The sequence below is a fragment of the Sarcophilus harrisii genome, chromosome 1 (assembly GCF_902635505.1).
Source record: "Sarcophilus harrisii chromosome 1, mSarHar1.11, whole genome shotgun sequence".
Taxonomy (NCBI): domain Eukaryota; kingdom Metazoa; phylum Chordata; class Mammalia; order Dasyuromorphia; family Dasyuridae; genus Sarcophilus; species Sarcophilus harrisii.
In genome coordinates, this window is record NC_045426.1 from 64601431 (window position 1) to 64628487 (window position 27057).

At 36.7% G+C, this 27057-nt stretch overlaps 1 protein-coding gene across 2 annotated transcripts in view; it reads right to left on the reverse strand.

Moving 5' to 3' along the window:
• Nucleotides 1-2321: 2321 nt before the first annotated feature.
• Nucleotides 2322-27057, reverse strand: part of EGFR (epidermal growth factor receptor) — a 224592-nt gene continuing 199856 nt past the window's right edge. The window contains exons 21-28 of one of the 2 annotated variants that reach the window (XM_031957089.1): nucleotides 20340-20495; nucleotides 17614-17689; nucleotides 14403-14549; nucleotides 10557-10654; nucleotides 6915-7082; nucleotides 5805-5852; nucleotides 5454-5556; nucleotides 2322-4142 (exon numbers count right to left, since the gene is read on the reverse strand). In XM_031957089.1, coding sequence (XP_031812949.1) covers nucleotides 3769-4142; nucleotides 5454-5556; nucleotides 5805-5852; nucleotides 6915-7082; nucleotides 10557-10654; nucleotides 14403-14549; nucleotides 17614-17689; nucleotides 20340-20495 — 1170 coding nt within the window. In that variant the 3' untranslated portion in view covers nucleotides 2322-3768. Of the gene's footprint in view, nucleotides 4143-5453; nucleotides 5560-5804; nucleotides 5853-6914; nucleotides 7083-10556; nucleotides 10655-14402; nucleotides 14550-17613; nucleotides 17690-20339; nucleotides 20496-27057 lie in introns of both variants that reach the window. The other variant, XM_031957084.1, reaches the window with a different exon arrangement.

Genomic DNA, 27057 nt, shown 5'->3' on the forward strand with positions numbered 1-27057 from the left:
TAGTACAACAACCATGGGAATCAATTTTAACAACCTCCCTACAATGACAAAGTAGTGGTCTTGGTGGGGAGAATTGTCCAATTATGTGACTGGCAGTAACTTGGGAGAGCAACATGAAATTCAGTCTTTCTTGGGTCATTTTTAAAGCAGACCTTCAAATGTATTTGGAAAATCATTTGAAAATGCCTTCTCTAATTACTAACAATGTCATTTCCCCCTCGAATCTGTCTACTCGAGGCTTTTGGCACCGTGTTCATAGTCCATAGATTGTCAAAGTTGTAAGAGACCTTGGCATGTAAGTTTTTCCAGAAGGGACCTAGGGGTCATGTGGTCCAACCTCCTCATTTTATGGGGAGGAAATAGATTTTCATTGTATTGATGTAAGGGAGCATGACAAATTTAATAATGCTAATCAGAGTTATAACCAGGAGTCTTTTTTGTGCCTCAGTAAAATATCATAAACTTCAATCTAGGTTAGTAGAAAGATGTCTCCCCTCATTCAGGAGCAATCTATCTTATTGAAGGAGATATAAAGACCCTAAGACAATAGCTCATAGACTCTGTTTGGGAAATTAAAGCATGGGGACATTGTTAAAGAAAAGAGTGGGATGGAGAACCTTCCTCTAACCCATTTATAGGTATCTTCCTATTTTATTATTCCTTTTTTTTTTTGGGGGGGGGGTGAAGAAAATTTGGATTAAGTGACTGCCCAAGAAGTGTAAAGTGTCTAAGGCTGGATTTGAACTTCCATACTCTTGACTGCAGTGCAGGTGCTCTATCTACTGTGCCATCTAGCTGCCCTGTGTCTTCCTATTTAAACAGATAATTGTTATTAACTAGGTGACAAACTTTGTTTTTCTAGGTTGTTGAAGGATTGCCAAGCTCATGAGCATGTTTTAAATTTCATTCTTAGGATAAAACTTTGGTTTTTCCATCCTAAAAATGACTCCCTGGCTGATAGTATACAATTTAAAATAATGTGCCACCTATGTTAACCACTTTTGAATTACATATACATCCTTGTGCCTTTAATCAGATCTGATATTGGTTTGTTTTGTTGTTGTTGTTGTTAAATATTGTTAATTTTTTTGTTAAAATAATGACAGGATCATTGGTTTGGTTTCAGTGAGAGCTATCAAATTTTACATTTATATTTTTAAATGCCAACACCTCTCTCCCCCAACCAAACCAGAATTTCATGCCCCACCTTCCATTTCTTTAAATTTAGTCCCTGACTTCAGTTCCTGTGATTGACATATATGACAACAGATCTTATACTGAATGGCTAGAGGCTTGGAATTCTGTTTCATTCTATCAAATTAGGTATACTTCTACAAAATTATTTAAAGACCTATAACTTAAAATTCACCAGAGTACTTCTACTAGATTTGATATTGAAGAATTCCAAGTTCTTAGGAATTTCTAATTTCTTAGCTGAGGTTACTACAGAATGTTAAAAAAAAAAAAAAAAAAAAAAAAAAAAGATTCATCTTGCCTTTTCATGGCTACATTTCATTTGAATTTCTGCACTTACTGATTTGGTCACAAGTAGAAGATAGGATTATATGAATTACTCAATTGCTTTTCTGATAAAGGACTATAGGGTAAAATGCTTTTCTTGACAAGAATGATGAAATGAAGAAAAAATCGACCAATGATGCCTTAAAATTATCTTTTTTTTTTGTAAATACTGCTTCATTTTTCCATTAAAAAAAAGTAAAAGATTTGCCTAAAACTAATATACAATAGAATTTCTTCCTGCATTGTTGAAGTCTGACTCAGACACATGGCCATCTAATAGTTAAAAAACAAAAGAAACACTGATTCTATTTCCACAGAGACAGAATCAAATTTTTTTTTGTTGGTTTGTTTTTTAAATCCAGTACTGTCTTTGGGAGTACCCATTATCTTGAAAGTAACAATTTCTAGGGTAAGCCCATATTTTCAAGGGTGCACCCTTTACATGTTTTCAAATCTAGGGCCTCTGAATTAACTCAGTACCTGGGAAGTTGTTCTGTGGGTATTGGTTTGGCACTAAATCATAATGGATTCTTTTTTCAAATTTGCTGTCCTGGTGAGGTTTATCGGCAGATAAATTGAATTCAGATTGACTGAATGTAATTAGTTGATAAAGTGGGATGTGAGTTTCAAATGTTTGAAAAACCAGTCCAACCTGTTTATCTGTCTCAACATTGCACAATCCTCCCCTTTTTAATGAAAACAATTTTGGGTGTTTTCACAAACTTTATAACTTCATCTACAGCTCCCCCCTCCCCTTTCCAAAAATATTTGTGGACTATCATGGAGACACAGCCATTAACTTCAAATTCACCATTTAATATTTAGGGTTTTTATTGCAACCTCTCAATTATTGCCTCTGCATTTCTTCTATGAAAAGTAGAGCCACATATACATTACACATAGCAAGTTGTAAGACACTCTATGATAGTGTTTTTTTCCCCCCACAGGATCTAGCCCATTTTTTGTAAGGAAAAGATTTGGGAGAAAATAGTAAACGTTTTGGTAATGAATAAAGTGGCTTATTCATTAAATTTTCTTTCATTAAAAAATCTAAAAACTGTTAAGGCCTAATTTCCATGGATTAACAAAGGTAATGTTTAGAAAATGAGAACAATTTCAATGTCATTTCCTGCCCCCCCCTTTGGGTTTTTTATTCATTTTTAGGTTTTTATTCATTTTTGTATTTAGGTATACACCTGTAGATTTGCTGTAGATTCACCTGAGACTCAAGTTCTTACTCGGGCTTGCAAATTTCTGCATTTTCATCCCATCTTAAAGAAAAGTCCTTAGTCCAAATGAGGGTGAGTAAAAAGGGAGCAACAGCTTTGGCTGTTTTTGTTTTAGGGTCTATATAATAGAAACCTTGAGAGAAAACATTTTAACAAGTGTAGTTGCGAAGAGATCGAATGAAAAAGGAAAGAATCAGCTGAATATTCATAACACTTAAAAAAAAACAAAAAAACAAAAAAAAAACAACAGCTTGAAGTACCGTGGGCACATTTACAACGAAGTATAGGAAGAGAGACTTCCTCCCCTTGGTTTCTGTAACTAGTATGTTAGCATGACATAGGCTGGTTTGGTTCATTTTTCCATCATGAACCTGTATAGACCAAGAAATATTCTTTCTTGGTCTTTGACTTGTAAAGAATGATATTGAGGACAAAGCCAATGGGAATGAATTAAGTTGGCTAAGGTAAAGAGCTGGAAGCTCATTTTCTTTCATCATATGCTTCTTTGTCTCAGTCTAGTCTGGATGCCTTCAGGGAAGTGTATGTTAGAGTCAATAAGATCTCTCTCATGAATGTACCAATGGAATCTTGGAAGAAAAAAAAATACTTACAAACATTATTACTTTTTCAAATGTACGGCGTAGAAAAAAAACCCAACTAACTTCTGTACAAACGGAAACATTTACTTCCTGGGCATCTTGCTGTTGATTTGGGAAGTCTCACAGATTAAAGATGAAGGAATGCACCTGCAATTTGTCACTTGCAGAAATCTGCCTGGGATCGACTCCATTATATGCCCAGGTAGGGGGACAATTCCAATGGAAGACAGGTCCCAGAACGTACCAAAGGAAATGAAAGCCAAATGTGGCAAAGTCTGGCCCATGGGCTTGAAAGGAAAGTTGTGAGTAAGTGGCTACACCGCATGCATGCGTGCTGCCTTTGTTGTCCATAACTCAGTCCTAGGGCAGCTGGATTCCCTGGCTAGTGGAGAGAGGGTAGGAAGGCTTTTGGCAAAAGGTCATGCTGAAGCTTGAATGAATTCACTTTGTTGTGCTGCTACTCTGAGATACTCAGGATTTTCCGCAGCAGGAACTTTATAAACCCCATTTGGCTTGGCTTCCTGGGGGAAGAAGTCCTGCTGGTAGTCAGGGTTGTCCAGACTGATTGGGTGGTTGGCTGTTGGGTTCCAGCAAGAATTGCTGTCGAAGGTCTTTTTGACTAAGTTAGGCTGGGTTGTGTTGAGATACTCAGGGTTGTCCACTGCACTGCTGTTGTGTGAGTTTTGGTACAGAGAGTCTTTAGAGGCATCTGGGTTTAAAGGCTGGTTGTGATAGACAGGGTTCTGGATGGCAGAACCCATGCGGTTTTTGGGAGCCGACTGGTTTATATATTCTAGAATTTAAAAAAAAAAAAGGGGAAAGAATGAATTTCATGAGTCAAGTTAGGTATACATGTCTTACTCTGGACAATTCTTTCTCCAGGTGATTAGTGACACTGAAGTAGAAGGAATATAGGGAAATCTTGGAGAATATACTCATCTTCTTTAACTCAACTCTACATTCCATCTTTTCTCTTTCCTTTACTCTTTGCTTTTCAGTGCTGGTGGAATAGTAAGCGTGTTAGAACTAAGAAATTAAGATGAGGTTATGGAAATTATATTTCAAGGATTATAATTCCTAGGAGAAGAATGTAGCAGAGTAGAGATAGGACTAAGAGGATCTCCTAGGCAGTTCTGGAAATATCTCTGAGGTCTAGAATGGAGCTAGGACAGAGAAATGGCTCAGGATTGTTCATTGCCTTGATCGACTGATCAAGTTATTAGGGTTTCACGATAGCCAGTCTTCACATGCTCAGGTGAAACAATATAGATAACCTCAGTCACTCAGTTAAATTCAATATAAAAGCTCCATTTGTCACATATTTACAATAGACAGATTGTCTTCAAGCTAAGGTAGGGGGAGAGGCTGCCATAAGGCAGCGAAGACATAGTCATCATTTTGCATCTGGAACAACTAAAAATGCGAAGCAAATTCAAAGAGAAATTAAGATACTTGATCTTATTTATGTAGCTAGAAATGAGGATTAAACTTAGTCTTTTCTCTCCTAATCCAGGGCCTTTCTATGACATAATGTATATGCAATTTCAAACTCAAATATCTCTTCAAAATTTTTCACAAAGACAAACCAAATATTTTGGACTCTGGATCAGCACTCTGGAGACAAAAGAGTATTTTCCCCAAAGAGGGAAAATACTCTATTAAAGTCACAACTGGCAAGTTTTGTCTTTAGGGTAAATTAAGTGGGTGATGGGTAAGTAATGAGGTATGTCCCCAAACAATCTAGTTGATAATCTGTAGGATTGGAGGAGGGAGGTGGGTGCAGAGAAAGGGTCATCATGGTGACAGGACCCTGGGGATGGTGGACATGGACAGTTGTACTCATGTACTCTTGTGGTCTCATGGGGGAACTACAAAGTAGGGGGATAGAACCATTATAGGGAGGAATGTCCATTCCTGGACACCCCCTTGATATTAGTCTCCAAATCAAAGCCCTGGTCACTGCATTCTAGTTATAGCTTTGCACTCTATGAAAGATATCGCCAGCTCATTGTGCCAGATATCTATAAGAATCAAATGAAACTGATTGCTGGTTTTTAAGGGCATGCAAGATTGCAATGAAGCTATTGATTGTAAATGCACTCACCGGGTACAGGCTGGAAGCTATCATCCACATTGTCTTCAAATAAGACAGTGGTGGGATCAGAACTGTATCGCTGAATGAAGCTTTCTTCCTTCACAGGACAAGTCTGCTGGCAGAGGAATAAAAGAAAGCCTATCATTACAGTAAGAAAAAACACAATACTGCCCAATTCCAAGCCCATCAACTGGTTGCTTAGAACATTGATTGGGGAAAACAACATTTTATGAATCTTTGATTTTATTGGTATGAGTAGGGGAAATTTGGGAAGAAAGGTTTAGAAGAAACTATTAAAAACAAGATTATCTAATTTCACAAGAAAATGATAGTTGTAGGTTAGTATGTATTCAGACTTACCCCATTTCTATCAATGCAAACTGTGGCAGAATTATTGCTGGTAGCACTCTGAAAGAGAAATTCAGAAATTTCTTTTAGGATCCCCTAAAATCACACATCACACAGTCCCATCTCTATCATTGGGAATCCTTAGCTGCCGGCCAAAGCTTAGCTCAAAGCTCCTAACCACCCTGTTCTCTGTTCTACCAGAAACAGCAGGGAGGTGAGATTCTAAAATGTTCTTTTTTGTCTTAGCAGTTTTAGGAAACAATAGGCTCTGATACTGGAATTGGTTTTTTACCATGTTTTGAGTTTTTACAACTGAGTTAGAAAGTCATATCTGAATTTGGGGGTTCAGCAAATCTATGGAACTCACTCTTATTTTGGGATAATAGCTTCCTTACTCCCACACAGAATAAAACCTGGAAGATGCTCTTTGAGGAATAGACTTTTGCCAGGGCCTAGAAAGGTATCTGGTATACGTTTAATAAATATATTTCATAAATGCTTGCTGATTGTTCAAAATCAGAACACATATACACACATCTATAAACCTATCTATGTGTATGTGTGAATATATATGTATATACACACACATATACCCTATATACACATAGATACATATATACACACACACATATATATATACTATATTAGTATATATGCTATAAATGTATAAATGCTAAATTGTTTTGTATTTGTAAATTCCAGATATAATGAGTATGAAAATATCAAAATCCTTGCTTTTTAGGTAAAGCTTTATTTGGAGATGCAATAGCATAGTAGAGGATGAGAAAGAGGACATCTTGCCTAATTGTATAATCTTGGACAAGTTATTTAACTATTTCAACAGGCAACTAAGACTCAAAATTGCAAAGGTTTGGCATTGCTTCACCTGAGGCTTTCTCATCCCCATGAAATCAATGATCTAGTCCACATTCCTATATGTAAAGCTATAGCTATAAAACATCAAAATTATCAATTGAATAATGCAAACAAATGTTGCCTCTTTTTGCATGACTGAATTCTACCTGAGATCAATGTTTTCCTTTTTGTCCATGTAATTCATTCAAGTGGGTTTGTACTGTGGTGACACTATGGATGCAGCTTCAATCAGAACAACATTTTTACCAGAGAGCTTAGAAGAGGCGTGCGGGATGTGGAGGGGCTGTTGAAGAAACCTTGCTGCGGAATGAGGTACTCATCTGCATCTACGATATCTTCCATGTCCTCCTCTTCCATCAGGGTGCGATAAAATTTGGAGTCTGTGGGGCTTGGCAAGTGCATTCTTTCATCTCCCTGTCAAAGAAAAGGGGATCCTGTAAAGAAGAGCTCTTTACATGCTGTGGCTGTCTAGGACAAATTGACTTTATATGAGTCTACATTTTAGCTAGGAAAAAAATACAAATATAATGCTTCTTTGGGACAAAGATGTGGAACAAAGATTACTGGTTTTGGTTCATGTAAGTGTAAAGTCTGATTTTATAAGTAGGTAGAGGTTGGCCACCCACATGGAGTAGAACACTGAGCAAGATTTTATTTTTAATTTAAAATATGAAATAGTAAAATATTTTCAATTTTACTTGATATGCCATCCAGAATTCTACCATTAGAAACTCCTTTCTTGGGGCAGCTTGGTGCAATGTTGATAGTGCACCAGCCTTAAGTCAGGAGGACTTGAGTTCAAATCTGGTCTCAGACATTTAATACTTCCTAGCTGTATGACCTTGGTCAAGTCACTTGATCCCAATTGCCTCAGGGGAAAAAAAAGAAATTCTTTTCTTTAGGTCTGAAAGTCATTTGAGTCTTTAAGCATTCACTGTTAAAAAGAACATTATTCTGAGAAGGGCAATATCTTAAACTTCAATTTTCTTATCTGTAAAAGGGGTGGTTGGACTAAATGGTTTCTAAATTTCCTTCCAGTTCTAAATCTTTTTAATCCTATGGTTTTAAGTCATACATTTTAAAATTTTTTAATGGGGTGGAGGAGAAAATTTGGTACACAAGGTTATGCAAGGGTCAATATTGAAAAATTATCTGTCTATATATTTTAAAAATAAAAAGCTTTAATAAAAAAAAGTCTATACAATGACATTTTAGTGGAGACTAGCTGAGAAAATGGGTAATAAGAATGGGATTTAGGTTAGATATTGGGGAGTGACTGAATTCCTTTAGGGTAGCATTGGGAAGAGAGATAAAAAGGGTGAGACAACCCAAAAAAGAGACAAGAGGGTACGAAACATAAACTTCATCTTCTTTTCAATTACACTTTTCTCCATTGATGGATTGCCCAGACACACCTCTACATCCCCAGGAGTCTAGAATGGAAAAAGGAACAGTTCTTGCCCATTCTTTGAGGGTCAGTAAACACTTCTGGGGTCCATGTAGCAGGACTAGGCTGCTACTGAACGTCCCAGTGACCTAAAGCTAAGCTCTATCACACTGACCTTCAGTTTCCCCAAGAGAGACCCCTTCTCCAGCACAGAATAAAATTTCCATTTGGAATCAGAAGACAGGGATCAAAGATTTCCTGAGCTGTTTCTCCTTGGGAAAAGTGCCTAACCATTTGGGGCCTCAGTTTCCATGAGCATGCAGTGAAGGGATAAGATCATAGAGCTTGCCACTAGGGTCTTTTCCTGCTCAACATCTCCCATGTGGATAAGGAGTGGAGAAATAACTGTTCCCAGCTCGTTGGGTAAGAGAGGACTTTTCTAAGTATTCTTCTGTTCCTAGCACTGGACCCAGAGGAAGCCTGAATAAAGGCTTTTTGAATTGTATTAAATAGAAGCGAGGTGATACAGTGAGGGGAAGACTTCCTTATATATGGAAGGAGGAAAAAGTGAGAGGAATCCTCCTGGCAGACAGAGCTGCAGTCCTGGGCAGGAGACAAAGAGGACACCAAATACTGCCACTAGGCAGTTTTGATTGGGAAAACTGAAGGAATTTTAGTCCTGACATTGCAGAAAGGTACCACTTCACATATATAAAGTTTTCTGAATTGTAACCTGGTACTAATTTTTTTTCCTGAGGCAATTGAGGTTAAGGGACTTGCCCAGGGTCTGAGACCAGATTTGAACTCAGGTTCTTCTCCTGACTTCAGGGCTGGTGCACCACCTAGCTGCCCCCATTCTGGTACTATTCTCAAATATCTCTCAGAATTCATCCACCCTTTCATATTAAAAAAAAATATATTAAAATTAAATTTTATATATATATATAAAGTTCTATGTCTACATGTTTATAACATGTTATAAACATGTTATAAACAAGATTTATTTCTTTCATTTCCAGACTGGAACTTTTTCTAAATTGGTAAATGTGCCATTATTTTGCCATTAGTAGGCTTATCTTCATGTAAACACCATCTCCAATGACAAAAAAGATCTAAGTGAAGTTAAAGTTTTTAAAAATGGCATTTTTAGTCATGCTTATACTTATTTAATTGCCATTAATTGATTGAGAATTTAAGACCCCTTATGAAATTTGTTAAAACTTTTCATTTTACATATTGGGAAACTGAGGTCCTAAAAAGCAAAGTGAGAAAATTGGTAAATGGCAATCGGGATTCAAATCCCAATTCCTATCATAGCCAAAGTGGCAGATGAGTCACCCTCTGCTTATAATAAGAAAGAAGGTTAGCCCAGGTTTTAGAGCTATTAAAGGCCTTTTAGACCAGCAGTGCAATTTTATTATTCTACAGATGAGAAAAGTAAAGCCCAAACAAGTTAAATGAGCCATCAATAATGGAAAAAGTATAAAGCCTAAGAAACTATAGGATTTTAAAATGGAAGATACTTTAGTCATTTATTCAAGTCCTTGACTTTTACAGAAAAGGAAAATCAAATCCAGAGAACAGCCCTGTATCCTTCTATCTAGTGTTCTTTACAATTTGTGCTCTTTTACAAATCCATCATAAATGTGGAATTCAGCCAATGGAAAACAATACTTGACGTGATGATGATCATGATTCCAGACAATCCCCTAGATGTTGGGAGATATTATAAAATATTTAGAACAAGAACACTGTCTTCCTTTTTCCCTTTTAATTGTGTCCAGCATAATTTTCTGTAAACACATAGTGCAAGCATAAATTCTGGTATTTTAGCTAAGGAAATGATATCCCATCATTTTTTAATAAAGTTGGCCTGCAGTGGTGTTATCCAAGTACTCAAATGGATTGATGTGAATGTTTCCTCCAGTGATACAGATTAAAGCCTTCCCATGCTTTCCCATCCTGTTGGACTCATGTCCATGTCATCATAGAGGGAGTCTTCCTTACTTTCTCTGATACTGGGAGGATACCAATGGAAAACTCAAGCTGCTCTTTGGTTGTTCCTTGCTCAGCTCTTCTTTTTCATTCATATTCTTTGCTGATATCCCTTATTCCTCTTGTCCTTGTTTGTATCTTCCCATTTATCCTAGGGCTCCCCACTATCCTCGGTATGATACTAATATTCAATTTTTTTTGTTACTATAAAGTTCCATAATTCCTGGACACACAGCAACACTGGACAAATATAGTCAGAGCTTTTTGTTTCTGAGAGAAATTTGGATTTATTAAAAGAACTCTGTAAATTGTCAGAAGCAATCCAGTCCCTTCTCCTTCTCCTGTTCCAATTCCAGGTTAAAATTGCATGTTCTGCATAATGTTTTATGTATAACCCAAATCTATAAGCAGTTAGACAATAACAGGATTATATTTTTTATGTTGAAGATAATGATTTTCTCTCCCTTTCCCTGCTGAACACAACTTGAGCACAAAAAAATCATTACCTGTATAACAAGGTAGCGCTGAGGATCTCGGGCCATTTTAGAGAATTCTACAATTAACTCACGAAATTTAGGGCGACTATCAGCATCTATCATCCAGCCTAGGGAAGCGAAACAAAATAAACAAACAAAAAATACCAAACAACTCAGTAAAATAAAACAATGTAATCAAACATTGGGGAGGAACAACTAAATATGATTATTTTTAAACAGCATAAGGGAAGTATATTTTAGTCCAACTAACCCCAGAGATTCCAGACAGTTTATATGCATTGCTTTTCAGGGTGAATACTTCTGCTCTGACGGATGAGCAAAGATTCCTGCTTAGTCAAAAGACTTTTATGAGGTGAATTTTTCGAACCTCCACTAAAGCCCTTCTCTAGGGCCTTATCAAGTAAAGGTAACATTGGGTTTTCAAAAGCTATCCTAGTGGAATTCAAGTCCTACCAAATTAGGAAAGTTTCTAGGATGGGTGTGACAATGGATTGTGAATCAACTTTCTGAAAAAGATGTTATCCCAAGAATCTTGAAGATCATCAATTTTATTATTATACAGATGAGGAATGCAACAGTCGAAAAAAATGTTAGGTCAGCCTAACTAAATTCAAAGAGGCTTACTATCAAAATATGAGTCACTGGGGAGTCTCTTTATGGCTGTAGTAACTCAAGAAGAAGACTATGTGTTCATCACTTGAGCTGATGGAGCAGGTACCTATACTGATGGGGGGCATGGGGCCTTGAAGTACTGAAGAAAGTATAATTCTTTTATGATGACATTTGTTACTTCTTTTTATTGCCAATGTTTAGCACAGTGCCTGGCACATGGCAAGTGCTTAATAAATACTTGTTGGTTCATTAATTGAATAAATTATTACTCAATGTTCTTCAGCTTCTACTTGGGATTAACATGAACAGTTTGTACTCTTAAGCAATTACAAAAGAGTTTCCTAGACTCAATATGCTGCAAAGATCTCAACCTTTTTTCCATTCTAGTAAAAACTTCCACACACATGCACTGGGATCTTTGGAGAAAATCAGGTATGTTCCTCTCACAGTTTCAAGTTAGTGAAATATGAAAACTACAAGGAACTTGGATTTGGGGAACCCCCTGCCCACCACTTTCCATGATATCATGGATATTATATACTAATGCATCTCAGAAAAACTGGAAGATTTTATTTTTTTTTACCTCTTTGTTAAAAAGTGCTATTTTTAACACCAACCCTATCACTGGCTTCCTATGCTGAAATAGGCTATGCAGCGATTTAACATTAAGCAAAGTTTTAGAGCCTCAATTAGTGCTTTTCTGTTTAGTCAACAGGATGGATGTCATGCTATTTGTATTGAACTTGGAATCACTGGACCTTAGTTCAAATCATGGCTTTGTCACTACCTGTGGCAAGTAGTTTAATCTCTCTGAGACTCCCTCCCTCACCTGTAAGAGGATTGGACTCCATGAGCTTACAATTCTAAGCTTTCTAGGGTTCTAGGATTCTTTTGGGAGCCTGCTACTAATTCCCTGGGGCAATAAAACTTTGTCAGAGAACCCAAAAATGGGGAGTTGGTTTTGAACATTGGCTTCCTTACTTTCTAGGTCAAGCATTGTGGGAAACTCCCTGGCTTGAATCTTTCATTGTCTGGGAGCTATTATGCAATAATGCAGATTGTTTCAGGGAAATGAGAGAATTTTGCTCTTTTGGTATTTTTGTTACAAGACTAAGAGAACACTCTCCTTCCCCCCAAAAAATACACCTATGCAATAATACTTTTTGTGATAATAGAAACTACATCAAGCAAACTAAAATCTTATGACAAATATAAGCACCCCAAGTGAAATTCCATTTCTGTTTATGTAATAGGAATTTCAAGTTATTTGCTTTGAATTTGGAGTACCTTGGTTTGAACCCTGGTTCCATCACTTCCAGACTGTAAGTTGCACAAGTTAATTATTCTCTCTAGGCCCCTGTTAGTTCAAATTAAGGCACTAGCTTGAATAACATGTACATTTCCTTTCAGTTCTGGATCTGTGATTCTCATGTACTTAGGTAGATTTGAAGTTCTTTATTTGATCTATTATTGAAATAGAAAGGGGTTCTTAACTCTTTTTTGGTGGGGAATCATGGATCCCTTTGACGGTCTAGTGAAGTCTGTGAATCTCTTTTCAAAAAAAAACTTTTTAAACATAGAATACTTATGATTATGAAGAAAACCAATTATACAGAAATATAATTATAAAAAAAAATAATAACAACAGTTCACAGACCCCCGATTTTAAAAACTCTGGAGACAACTAATTACAAATACATCAAGAGCTGGAGGAGCAGATAGCTAGCTTCTTATGGCAATTTTAATCCCTTTTCAGATGTGGTAACTCTGACTTCTTTCCTTATCTTTACTTAGCAGTGTCTGTATTGAACAATTTCAACTAAATAGGAAACTATTTCCTTGTGGAGCTAAAGTTTACCTAGTGTATATCATAGTTCCCGTGAAGATCTCTTTTAAACAACAACAAAAGAAAAACAAAAAACAAGAGGACTAAAGACTAGAAATCACAAGATCACTTATAATACTACTCTCTTGGAAAGTCTAAGGAGTAAACATTGAAATCAAACTCTAGGGCAGAAAACCAGCAAGCTTCTTTCCTTGGGGAATGTTTACTGTATTTTAGTAAACACCCACACATTCTATGACATGCCATCACTGAGCAAAACCATCCATATTGACATTAGCATGGTCAGGTGATGTTCATTACACTATCTAGTATTTGCTTCCATGACGTATAGAGTTGGCTCTTTATAGCTTCCTCTAAGGATGATGTTACTGGGATAACTTCTTTCATCTAGGCATTCATCTAAGCCTGACTTTGGGAAATATTTAAATTCAACAAAGTAGGAGTTATCTTCCCATAAACTCATTGTGTACTGGACCTGATCCCAAATAGAAAGGGTGCTTCTAACAGCTGTATGTAGTTATCCAGTCTTAGGCTTTAAAAAAAAAAATTTTTTTTTGAGCCACCCAGTCTCTGTGGAAACAAGCCTCCAAACTAATTCCCAGTGGTTTGGGATTCCATCAAGTGGCTGAGCCAACAGGAACTGTTCCGTCTATGGTACAAGCTGGGCTTCAGTTTATTTATATACTTTCAAACCCAGACAAGTGTCAGGTCACATTGTTCAGTGAGTCAGACTTCAGCCCTCTGAATAATGGTTAAAGGGCATATTTATATGGGTTTCTGGGACTTTGTCTCTTAATTGGAAATTATTCCAGGATTTCTACATAAACTCCACAGCTACCCCCAACCCTATCCCCTCTGAATTTTTTTCACACACTAGGGTAACATAACAACCAGATTTGTTCCTGTCATACACAAAGGCCTTCTAACTCTATTTTCTGGCTAATTTCATTGCAGTAAACCCTCATGTGCTCTCTAATCCAGTCAAACTAACTCATTTACTATTCCCTATCTACAACATTCCATTTCCCATTTCCATGACTTGGTACTGTTTGAATTTCATCCATGGATTTTCTCCCTCTTCATTTCTGCCTCCTGGAATCCTTAACTTTCTTTTGTCAGTCAATAGGCATTTACTTAAGTCATTTCTTATGTCCCAGGCACTGGGCTGAGTGGATCTTACAAAGAAAGGCCAGTGATTTACTGTTCCTGCTTTTACTGATATGTGTGGATGTTTTTGCCCCTAATCTCCTTAAAGGCAAGTACTGTTATGTTTTTATCCCCAGAACTTAGCATAGTACTTTTGGCGATAACAAGTGCTTTAATAAAAGCTTGTTGCAATTAAATGAAATTAAAATGGGATCAAATGAGAAATCTGCAGTCATACCAATTTAACTTACATTTGACCATGATCATGTACACATCAATAGTGCAGATAGGTGGCTGGGGAAGGCGTTCCCCCTTTTCTAATATAGATGAAATTTCACTTGCAGGAATTCCATCATAAGGTTTGGATCCAAATGTCATTAGCTCCCAAACTGTGACACCTGTAGAAAGAACCAAGTAGAAGAAAATGGTCACTTATTGAGTCAGTAATCATATCCATTCTAAAAAATCCTGATGGACCAGTTCCTATGATCTTGTGATGAAGAGAACCAATTAGAGGACTATGAGAACTGAGTGTGGATCACAACATAGCATTTTAAATCTTTTTGTTATTTTTTGCTTGCATTTTACTTTCTAATTTTTTTTCTGTTTGATATAAATTTTTCTTGTGCAGCAAGATAATTGTACAAATATGTATGCATATTTTGAAGTTAGCCTATATTTTTACTATGTTAAGCATATATTGGATTACTTGCCATCTAGGGGAGGGAGTGGGGGAAGGGGAGGGAGAACACAAAGTTTTAAAGGGTTAATTTTGAAAAATTATCCGTACATATGCTTTGAAAATAAAAAGCTTTAATAAAAAAAAAAATCACACACACACACACACACACACACACACATCCTGATGGCTCTGTCTTCTACTTTATACTTTGCCATGGAGATGAGGACTTATCCCTTGTTGTAGCCAGAGTAAAGCCAATTAACACACACCTCCCCACGCCACACCAAACTCACACTAAAAGTAAAAATCACACTAAATTAAAGTAAAAAGTGTTCAAAAGAGGAACACAGCAATTGTCCTGACTTCAAGTCAATCATACAATACAGACTTGATCACTGGACAAGCCTTGCCATAGAATTGCCTGCATTTTCCAAAGACCAGAACAGAAAGTAAATTTGGTTAGATATAAAATTACAGGGGAAAAGAAAATCTACTGAAGGAAGGGATCCTGTAAGGGTAAGGAAATATATTTAGCCTTTTTTCCCCCCATACTCCTGAAATTACATGATCTTAAAGAGAGGCAGAAAATATTGTTTCTTGATCTATGCCTTTAATTTATCCTATTAAAAAAAAAAAAAAATCAGGCTTCTGAATGCACAATGATAATTGATTTTACCTCAAATGATTTGACACTCAGTGGCCTTTTTCATAACCCATCAACCTTAGAGGAAAAAAACTCCACAGAAGTTACTGCATAATAAGGGATTCCTTTTTTGGAAAGCTGAATGGCTGAATTGTACATTTTTCCTTTAATCTTTTATGTCTGGATCTCTCTTCCTTTGAAGATGTTGTAATATGACCTGTCTCAACATCTCCTCTTTGAGTTTCATGATAAAGTGGAGAAAACTGGACTTGTTGAAACGTGTGTGGTTGGCATGGGAATAGACTGGTGTTGGGTGTGTAGGTGGGGAGAAAGGGGTGTGATGAGGGACTAATGGGTGGGACTACTCTTGTCTGTGTAGCTGCATAGAGTCCTCAAAAAAACCAAAGTTCCACCAACAAGAATGTCTTGAGAGGTAACATTTGATAATATCAGTGATAAAGAGGGTCCTGGCTCGGAGGGAACAAATAGGCTTCCTTTAAACCTAGATATAAATCTGGGAGGATAACAATTCAGGAAAGGGACAGAGGAAGAGGGAATGTTTGGATTGGAAAAGGGCTGGAGATAATCAGTCTGTGCCTAAGGCCTAATTTATTGAAAAAGCTTAAATTGCCTCTAGGCACTGAAGAGTTCCACCTTCTATGTCTAAAAGATAACAACCAGTTTTTAAATTATAAAACAAATATGTTCAATTTACTCTATCAAATACCATTCCCTATCTCCCCACAGCCACCTTTTGACCAAAGCCATGGCAAAGTCTATATCTATGTATATCTCAGAGCTTCTATCCATAACCTAAATTCGAATCTGTCTGAGGCATTTACAAATTGTACCACCTAGCAAATAACTTAATCTCTTCTAGTCTCTATATTCTCATCTCTAAAATAGGGATAACCTTTCTCACTGGTTTGTCATGAAGATTAAACAAAAATTTATATATTATATATATGTATATATAAATAAAACAAATCTTGTGTATGAAATGTATTACAAACTTTAAAGTAAATCGTAACTAATATTAGTAACATAGTCATAAATATTCATGTCCCCACCACCCTATCCATTGCCAGTAAATGAACTCTTGGCAAGAGTGGTGTAATATTCCTACTCAAATATATTTTACCACTTGATGCCTTGTGAAGTAGCATCCTGCTCTGAAATCATAGGAACACAGATTTAGAGCTGGATGAGACTTTGTGTCACTTTTATTTATACAAAAGAGGAAACTGAGATACAAAGTAAAGAGATAGAATCACAGGTCTACACCTATCTTCAAGGCCATCAAGTCAGCTCCTATCCCTACCCATCAATTTTTTAGAGGGCAAAGACAGATTAAATAACTTGCTAAGAGTCACACAGCTAGTAAGTGTCTGAGGCAGGAATTTGAACTCAGGTCTTCGTGGCTCCGATTCTGGTGCTCTTTTCAGAACTGTAGTTTGAATCTATTTCAATCTACTACTGACTACAAATAAAGTTCTTTTTCTAGTAAATCACTTTCTTGATTCTATCCCCAGAGATAACTGGAATATTTTGTCGGGACAAAAGAAGTGGCCAAAAATTCCATCTCTCATTAAGTGTAAATTAGTTTTCATTGATCCTAACTGAAAAAAAAAAAAAATCATGATTCATTAAACAACAATGGCTATCTGATTATTCTTGCACAGAAACTCATTCCTCTGCTGGGAAATTCATCTGTGACCAGGTAAAGTGAAATTAAAGTCTCCCTCTGGTTCCTGGCAAAGCCCATGGTGCACATTTTTATCTTTTAATTTCCAAATTAGACTAAACCTAAACAATGGAATGCAATGTTTTCAAGAATCTATTTTTAAATACTTCCTAAATTCATTATTGGGCATGTGCATGCATACACACACATACACACAATGTCTCCCTTAAGACATTTTAAATTCTGTATCCAAAGGCATTTTGAGTAATAGTCATTTTTGGTTTTTTTTCTGTGTTTACTTAGTATATCAGATAGACAGTAGTCATTACATTATTATTAGTCATTGTCTTGAACAATAATAATTGGATGACAGAGCATGTAACACAAATTAACAAACATAAAAGTCTAGTTTAGTTTCAGTCCAAATTCATTAGTACCTAGGTTTTGACTCACCATAGCTCCAGACATCACTTTGGTGGGTATAAATTCGGTGTAAAATCGATTCCAAAGCCATCCACTTAATAGGCACCTTGGAATAATTAAAGAGAAAATTGTAAGACCATTAGGACCTCCTTTTCAAGAAAAGAAAAAAAAAGGGGCTGGATACCCCTTGGAAGAAGGCAAAAATACATCTTGCTTGGTCATAGAGAAGCTTTGTGGGACTTGTATAACTGAGGACAAGGCTAGTATTTAAACTGTAGAATCTGATGACCAAGCATTTGCAGCTGGAAGGAAAAGAGAGATCATCTAGACTACTCCTTTACTGTATAAATTAGGGAACTGAGTGAGGACTGGAAGCTAAGTTAACTTGCTTGAAGTAACATAGATAAGAAGAGCAGAAGTAGAAATTGAACTCAGGTCTTTGAACCCAAATCTTAAAACTCGTTCCCCAATGACATGCTGATTCTATCTAGGTTGGAGACCCAAATTTAGAAATGGTATTTCTTGGCACATGCTGAATATTTTTCCTGATAGATCATTTTTTTCCTCATTCAAATCAATTGCACGAGCATTTAATAGACACTTAACTTTGTGTAGGGTATTGTACTACATGCTACTACATGCTGTGGATAGAAATACTAAGCAATCTCTGCCCTGAGGGAGTTTACAAATTAATGGGGAGGCTGATGTGAACACAAGGAATTATGCTAGAAAGTAGAATGAGAAAAGTGAGAGTCTCAATTTAAGTGATAAGAGAAAAGCAAGGTGAATTTATTTTATTTATTTTTATTCTAATGGAGGATAGGGGATGGACAGGAAGTCTCCATGACAAGAGGGACATCTGAATTAGTCTTGAAGAAGGGGAAAGCTTTGTTAGTGGAGAATGAAGCATAAGGGAAGTCCTTTCCAACCTTGGGGCTGTTACATGGTGTAATGGCTAAAGTTCTGGGCTTGAAGTCAGGAAGACTAGAATTCAAATATTGCTTCTGACACTTGCCGGCTGAGTTACCATTCATTTTGCTCAGACTCAGTACTCCGATCTGTTAGCTCATAAAATTATTGTGAAGATTAAATGAGATAGGTAAAGTACTTTGTAGGACTATATAAATATTAGCTGTTGTTATTATTACTCCAGATGGTGATGCATGACTTTGTTGAATCATGAAGATAATAGGAAAATTAACACTCTGGTAGGTAGGGCAGGGCGAGTCTAGATAAGTAATTTTCTCCTACAATCTTCCAGTAAGGTCATGATCCAGTAAGATCCACCTGGATTACTTGTCTATGACTTGGAAAAAAAAGCACTTCCTGCTTCCTGAATGCTGGCCAGAACAACTCTTCTCTATCTTCCCCCCTTCTATGTTTCAGTCTTGTATCCCCTCATCTTTCCTTTGAGAAAAGAGTCCTGGTTCTTATGCTCTGACTCGTGGAGAGTCCTCTTTTCACCTTGACCCATCCCTCTCATTTGGCTATTGTTTCTGAAAAATAAATTTCACTATTCACATTTTCCTGGATAGTCCAACTCTTGATATACAAATGACCTCTTGTACATAAGTCACATAGGTTTGGGGCATAGATCTCAACCCATGGTGGAGTGGTGTGTGGTGTGTGTGTATATGTAAAACACATATATAACACACATTCAACTTCTTAATCAAAACTTTGCTCATTGGTACAACTGAACTGAAAGATATACCCTACAGTCAATAACTAGTCAATAGCCATAAGATCTCTTTTTAAAACCTCATTCAGGCGTTCAAGGACTTCCCTACATTGGTATGATGAGTCATTGGCCCAGGTTTGTCCCTTTTCCTTGGGGGTGGGTCAGGAAGTTTCCAGATGTTGTTACAATGATTATAAATGACAAATCTGGGTAATCATCAATATCAACTCATTTTTTCCTCAGAAAAGGTTAGGTAGGAGCAATGTAGACAGTCACCAATAAACAAAATGAATTAAAGCCATCATCGAATAAAATTTTTTTTGAAGATTGCTTATTGTTTCAGATAAAACCTAATGCTTTTATGGATTATCTGTGAAACTAAATTGAATTCTACTACCAAGTTGATTGAGGTTAAAAGATATTGTGGATGGTTTTTGGCCCCAGTCATCACTGGCTTAACAAAACCATATCTTCATAAGTCCTGGGTTCATTTGAGAGAAGGATGATTCTGGGGAGGTGATAAATTGTGATGTCTCTCCATTGCTGGAGAGGGGAGAGGAAAGAGAGGGGAGAAAGACTGGGAACATGGGGACAGATGAGAGAAAATCTTAGGAGTAGTGTGGAGTTGGTTCAGACTGTCATACTTCCCTGAAATGGGCATTCCCTACTGCCAGAAAAATGATAATAGTAACTTATATCATTTACTAAAGCACAGAAAAGTGGCAGTCATCTGCTTTGGGTTGGGATGGGGGATGGAAAAAGGAACATCAATATGGATAAAATTATGAGCCTTTTAAATTACTGAAGCACTGAAATACTTTGGACCATGGCTTCTTCTGTCTGCTAGACTCCATCTTAGCATCCACAGAATCATGTCAATTAGTAATACTTATTGTGGCCCAGCTAAGAATGATTTGTGATTTTCTTTTTTAAATTCAGGAGTCATATAATAGAGGTTTCTGGAAAAATAACAGAGGTAATTGTGCTATCCCATGGATGAGGAATCTAAATAAATATTTCTGTTCATTAAGTGGGTATTTCCTTGAATACTGGATAAAACCTGGTAATATCTCACCTTGCCTCCTTCTGCATGATATTCTTTTTCTTCAGCACCAAGCAATTTTGCCAGCCCAAAATCTGTAATTTTGACGTGTTGAGGTGTCTTCACAAGGACATTTCTGGCTGCTAAGTCACGGTGTACCAAGCGGCGCTCTTCTAGGTAACTCATACCCTGAAAAGCAGAGACAAGGAGTGGGAATAGAATAAGATATTGCCCCTCATAAAACCACTCTCCAAGTAGCATACACTCTCTCCAATGGCCTGTGCAGATCTTTCCAGGTTATCAGACATAAGAAGGGAATTTGCTGTAATTGCCAATAAGCAACTATGCTGGGGTTGGGGTAGTGAAGAGATCACAAGACTTGACATCAAAAGACCTAAGTTTGAGATAAAGCTCTGCCGTTTTCTAGATTCATGATTTGCATTATATCTCTTTACATCTCTGAGTCTCCATTTCCTCATCTATACAAGGGGGAATGTTAGTTTTGTTTCCCAGTTTCGTTAGCTACTATTGCAATGTGTGTTTTAAAAAAGACATTTAATTACAATTTTTCTTTTTAAAGAATAAGCATAATGCATATATTGTATCTAAGATATACTTTAACATGTTTAACATGTATAAGACTGCCTGCCATCTAGGGGAGGGGGTGAAGGAAGAGAAGGGAAAAGTTGGAACAGAAGTGAGTGCAAGGGACAATGTTGAAAAATTACCCATGCATATGTTCTGTCAATAAAAAGTATAATTAAAAAAAAAAAAAGAAATAAATCTAGCCTATAACCCCCCCCCCCCAAAAATAAAAAAGATAAACATGGATGAATGTTGGCATTCTTTCTTTATGACTGTCAAATGCACCTATTATCTCCCTTCCCCATACTTAAGTGTCAATCAAGGTCCTGACTTGGGGGCAGGGAGAGAAAATTGAAGACAAATTAATGTTTTCAACAACAACAAAATAAATCTCCTCCCTAGAACTCAATCTCATTTACAAGGCTACTCTATTTTTGCGCCCCCATTTCTCTAACATTGAACATATTGTTTTTTTTTTTTTAATTATTAAATCTATTAATTATCTTTAATGGAAAAGTCTCACTAAACTAAAAAGTGCTAAATGTGCCTGGCTTCTTAATGCTGTTAAGTAATGACACCTTTTTTCAAGGTTAAATCACTTTCCAGTCTATTCCTTTTTTTTCTTCTATTTTTTTTTTCCTTCTTCTAGTTCTTTATTTTTCCTTCACACATATATCCTCACTTGAAAGCCATTCATTTCTGGTGGTAGGCAAAAGAAACCACTAGCTTTTAACACAAACTTAAAACTGTCCCATGTTTGCTCCTTCATTCCTTCCTTCCTTGCCTCCCTTCTTTTCTTCTTCCTTCCCCTCTATCCTTCTGTTCCCTCCTTCTTTCTCTCCTTCCCTCTTTCTGTGTCCCTTCCTTCCTACTTACTTCCTCCCTTCTCTCACTCCCCTTTTTATTCCTTCCTTCCTTCCATCCTTCCATCCTTCCTTTCTTCCTTCTACAAACAAAAGAAATCTGGGGATTTTTGAGAGTCTTGTCAGCTCCACAAAGATCCAGATTCAGTCTCCTACTCAGTCTTCCTGAAGACCATAGGGCTGATAATAAAGGCCTCCCCCCAATTTCTATTTTGATTGTTGGAGGTCCAAGCTCAGCCTGCTTCGGAGAAGATAATGAGAACACATGGAGTCGGGAATCCTTTGGCTCAGCAATTTGCAGCCTCTGAGCCTCAAGGACCACCATCTGATCCTTTCCTCTCAATTCCCCTGCCGAGGCCCTCGGAGCGGAACTTCCCCCGCTGTGCAGAGGCCAGTTTGTGTTGCCAAAAGAAACATCCCAGTAACTTGGCTTTGAGCCACTTGGTAAATTTGTTTCATTGTACAAATCTAACCCGACCCCTCCCCCAGCCTCCGCTTCCGGCCTCAGCCCAAGGTTTTCAAAGTCCAAGAGTTGCCTTAACTGTGAAACTTCCTTAACTGGAACTCAAGACCCACTGATAAACCTAAGTTACTCATCCTCAAGAAAGAGGGGTGGAAAGGGGGAGCAAGGAACATTGTATGTCGTCTAGTATAAGCAACCAAAGAAGCCAAATGATGAAGGATGAGGCCATAAAATCAGTTTCAGAAATACAAGGCTTAGAGGAAAACAATAAAAAAAAAAACCTTATCTATTCAGTCTTATGTCTGTACACTGTCCAAGAGACAGTCTGAAATTCTACTTGGGGGTCCCAAAGGATTAGAATTTAGCTAGCCCCCCAAAGATAAGAGCCATAACTTGTCCTATGAAATCACAATATTCAAACAAACAAGTTACAGGAAGTAGAGTAAGAATAGGTTTTCCAAGAGTCTCTTGGGAAGTGTGCTTCCTGTGTTCTCCTTGAAAAATTTCAGATTTTTGTTGTTGTTGTTAATGACTGCAAGATGGCCAGTGAAAGATTTGAAAAGATTTGCATGGTTTTTAATATTTCAGAGGATTCATTTATAATGAGAGAAAGATCCTGTGGATTCTCACAGAGGTGTTTTCCATGGTTTTGAAACAGAGGTGAAGCAAGCCTGTGACCATTCTCAGAATGTTAGTTATAGGAGGGAGGGATCTCAGAGACTCCTTCATTTTATAGATGAGGAAACAGAAGTCCAGACAAACTGTCTGTTGGCTTGCCCTATAACATCTAGCTATTAAACAGAATAGGAAGGATTTGAATCCAGGCCTTCTGATTCCAAATCCATTGTGCTGTCTATTCACATTACCTCTTGTTGTCCATCTTGTCACTGATGGTGAAGTTTCTCCCTCCTCTTGGCAGGAAGGTAGTAAACCATAAATGAAGAATAAGGCAGAGTCCATCAGACTTGACCAAGTTTGCTTTCTTTCAGTTTATGTATGTCATTCCGGTAAAGATTTTGTTTTGTTTCTAAAATACTGTCCAGTTTGATTCTTCATACCTTCATTTGAGATTTCCTCAGCAAAATACTGGAGTTGTTTACTGTTTCCTTCTCTAGCTCATTTTAATGATAAGGAAACTGAGGCACACTGGATTGAAAAACCTAAAAGCTCTAACCGTTGTTCAATCTAGCTGCCCTGGGAATATAGTCTGATCATTTCAGTAATGAAGACATGGATTTATTTGGTGAAAATTTCTTAGTCATTATGTTACTGTAATAGTCATATCCTTAACAATACAAAAGATTGAACACATACACATCCTTCCTTAGATGTCTAATTTACAGATGATTATTACAACAACAGAAATTGATACAGGGATTTATACAATATCACATTGGATACCTACAAAAATAAAAGCTATAACTATAATGAATAAGCCTGATTTTTATATGCGAATATGGGAAATGAGACTCATGACTTTCTAGTCACACACAATAAGGCAAGGCTGAGTGACATTTCCTTCCCACCCATGACCATCCTTTAACCCACTACTAATTGCTTTCCCATTTCCTTTAAGTAAGTAACAGTAGGATCATAGCATTTAAATCTGGAAAGGGCCCCTGAGGTCATTAAGTACAATCCATTTTTTTTTACAAAGGAATAAATTAAGACTTTCCAAGGTGACACAGGGTGAGGTGTGTCAGGAATTAAACGAAAGTCTTTTCACTTTAAATCCAGTCCTTTTACCACCCTATCACTCTTGCTCTGCTTATTTCCTTGACATTTTGTTCAGGTCAATAAACTTGCTAGTATAGAAGACATTCACTCACAAAAGCTATATTTAGAAAACAACCCAGGATAGCTGATGGTTTCACAGTTTAAGATATGTAATTTATGAACCAATAAATCTCACTTTGAAAATTGCTAGTAGTTTAGTTTTTGGCCTGCCACTAAGTGCTTCTGGGTAATCCCACTTTAGGTTTTTAAAAATGAAATTGGTACTCAAATAAATAACTACTAACCCCAGGGCAAATGTCTCTGTAGCAGTTGGGGGGAGAATTGTTATTTTCTTTTCCCTCCCTTGCTTGGTTGCACATTACTATACTTGTTACAAGCTATTAAATATTATTCTTCATGTGCTGAAGGCAAACACATTTTGATCACAGTTAATAGGCAACAAGGTAGAATTACCTGAGATAGAATTATAGCTAAGGAAAGAAAGGAGAGCATTGTATGATTAAAGCCTGTACTCAGGAGCCTGCTTCAGCCCTCTCTAACTGAAACAGTATCTTTATCAATGATTTGGAAGATAATATAGGTGATATGCCCAACAAATTTTCAAATAGTACAAAGCTGGGAGAAATAATGTGTTAGATAACCCAACTAGAATCAGGAGCCAAATTGAGTAAGATCAAACTTAATGGGGATAAAAGTAAAGTTCAATACTTGAGCTAAAAAACATTTAAAAATGCAAGATGAGTAGATAAAAGCTCCTTTGAAAAATATCTGGGTGTGTTGGTGGACTACAAGTTCAGTATGAATCAAAGGTATGGGAAAACACTCCAAAAAACTAATGAAATCTTAAGGTGCATAAAAGTTAGGACAGGGATCAATATGAAGCAGAGAATATATAGTCCACTGACCCTCAACCACAGATAAATCACATCTAAAGTATTCTATTCTTTTTTGGGCTCCAAGATATACGAAGATGATACTGGAGAAAGGGCCACCAAAAATATAGAGAATAAGCTATATGAATATCAATGAAAGTAAATGGGATGTTTAAATTGATGAAGAGAAGACTTCAGAAGGACATAGTAGTTTACTTAAAGTATTTAAAAGATTGTTCCTGAGAAGAGACATAAACTTTCTTCTGCTAGACACTCCCCCTACCCCACCCCCAGGTTCCATATCTTTCTATCATTACTAGTGCCTGAGAAGATAGCTGGTTCTACCTCTGATTAAGCACGTGTTGGCGAGTTTATGGAAATTCTATACGATAGAATTTGGATTTTATGGCTTCTGGGAGATTTTTTAACTCCTCTGCCTTCTCACTTTGGAACTTCCCTTAATACTTGGGATTTTCTCACTTTGCAACATAATCTTTTTTGCCATATTCCCTTCTTCCCTCTGGTCAGTTCCTTTGGGAATCTTTACTTTGTATAGGCTTCTAGGCTGCCAATGCCACCCCCCACCCCACCCCCATTTGCAGCTCTTTGTAATGTGTTGTCTTCTCTTATTAGAATGCAAACTCCTTTAGAAGAGAGACTATCTTTAGTTTTAATTTTATGTGTATTCCCAGGATTTAGCACAGTAATATATATAGGTGTGTGTGTGTGTGTGTGTGGGGGGTGCTTTTTACTTCATTTGGAGATGATTGAAGCCAAGTCATAGATGTATCTCTTTTACACGTATCCATTTTAGGAAATCAAACTAATTAAACTCAGTTCTTTTGATCTTTCATTAATAGTTCCTCCTTTTCTAGAGTTCAAAAGAGATCACTGAATTTGACTGTACAATGAATAGAGTGACTTTATTTCACCTCCAATTTACAATATATATATAGTGTGTTTTCTCAGCATTAGAATATAAATGCCTAATGGGCAGGGACTGGGGTTTTCTTTCTTTTTTTTTTTTTTTTTCTTTCTTTTTTTAATTCCTAGAGGCCCTGGAATGTCTGGCACATAATAAGTATCAAATGCCTTCTGATTTTAAAGTTAAAATTATAATGCTATTTCCTAGAGTAAACTTTATCCAGAAGGATTAAGAGCAAGAAAAGTTTACTGTGTCTGAGTCTATTCATTTTATCTATGTTTTAGAATTCTTGGTTTTGGGGTATGAGTAGAGAGATTAGTTAAAGTTAGCCTAAGTCTGAAAGGAGCTATTAATATGTTTCCCATATGGTGGTGCTTCTAATATTTTTCTGACTTCAAATCAAGAATATATCTACTTAAACCATGATCAGTTTTGTTTTACTGTATTCATATGATCAGGATTTATAGAAATGTAGAGGAAGATAGTGTTTGCCCCAGTGAATAGGGACTTGAACCAAGAGCATATCCTAACAGACTATACTCCTAGGCTAGGAATCCTGAAAGCAGAACAATACTCCTGTGGTGGAGCTAGAAGAAAAAGTTATTTATGAGAACCATAGAAAATTTGCTGCTTGCCAGGAGAAACTCCTGGGTAATTGATGAGTGAAGAACATCTCAATACTTGGTTCTTCTTGTTTATAGATTCATTCTAGTAGCTGACAGTCTCTGTTGACTAATTAACATATTTATTGGGGAATAAGGGGTCTAATTATTCTGGTCATCTCTTTGGGGGCTCAGAAACAAAATCTGGTGAAATAGATTGCATAGATCATCAAGAACTTGGTTTAGTGAATTAGCAATTATGCATATGCTGATTCCTTAGTTAATATGGGGCACAAAACTAAGAATACTTTATACATGTAATTTTGCACATATTAATGGTATTTTGATAACTCAGTGGGGTAATAAGTTGGGAATTCTTCCTTAAAACTAAATCATTTCTTCATGTTATCTTGCCAAGTAGAATACTCATTAATATCTCAAACCCTAAAATTAATGAAAAAATATTTGTGATGTTTTCTACTAGCAATCCATCTTTTCTACTACCCTAATATAGTATGATGCCCATTCACTAAGTATTTTTCACAACTATCCTAACTTATTGTGATATGCTAAAGAAGTGATTTCCATTTTGAAGATGTGGAATTTGAGAGAAAATGAAACTATCAAGGGTGTCCTAGGATACTGCACTCAGTCTGACCAGAAGGAGAGAAGCTGGCCCTATAATTTAGGAACTTGCTACTTTT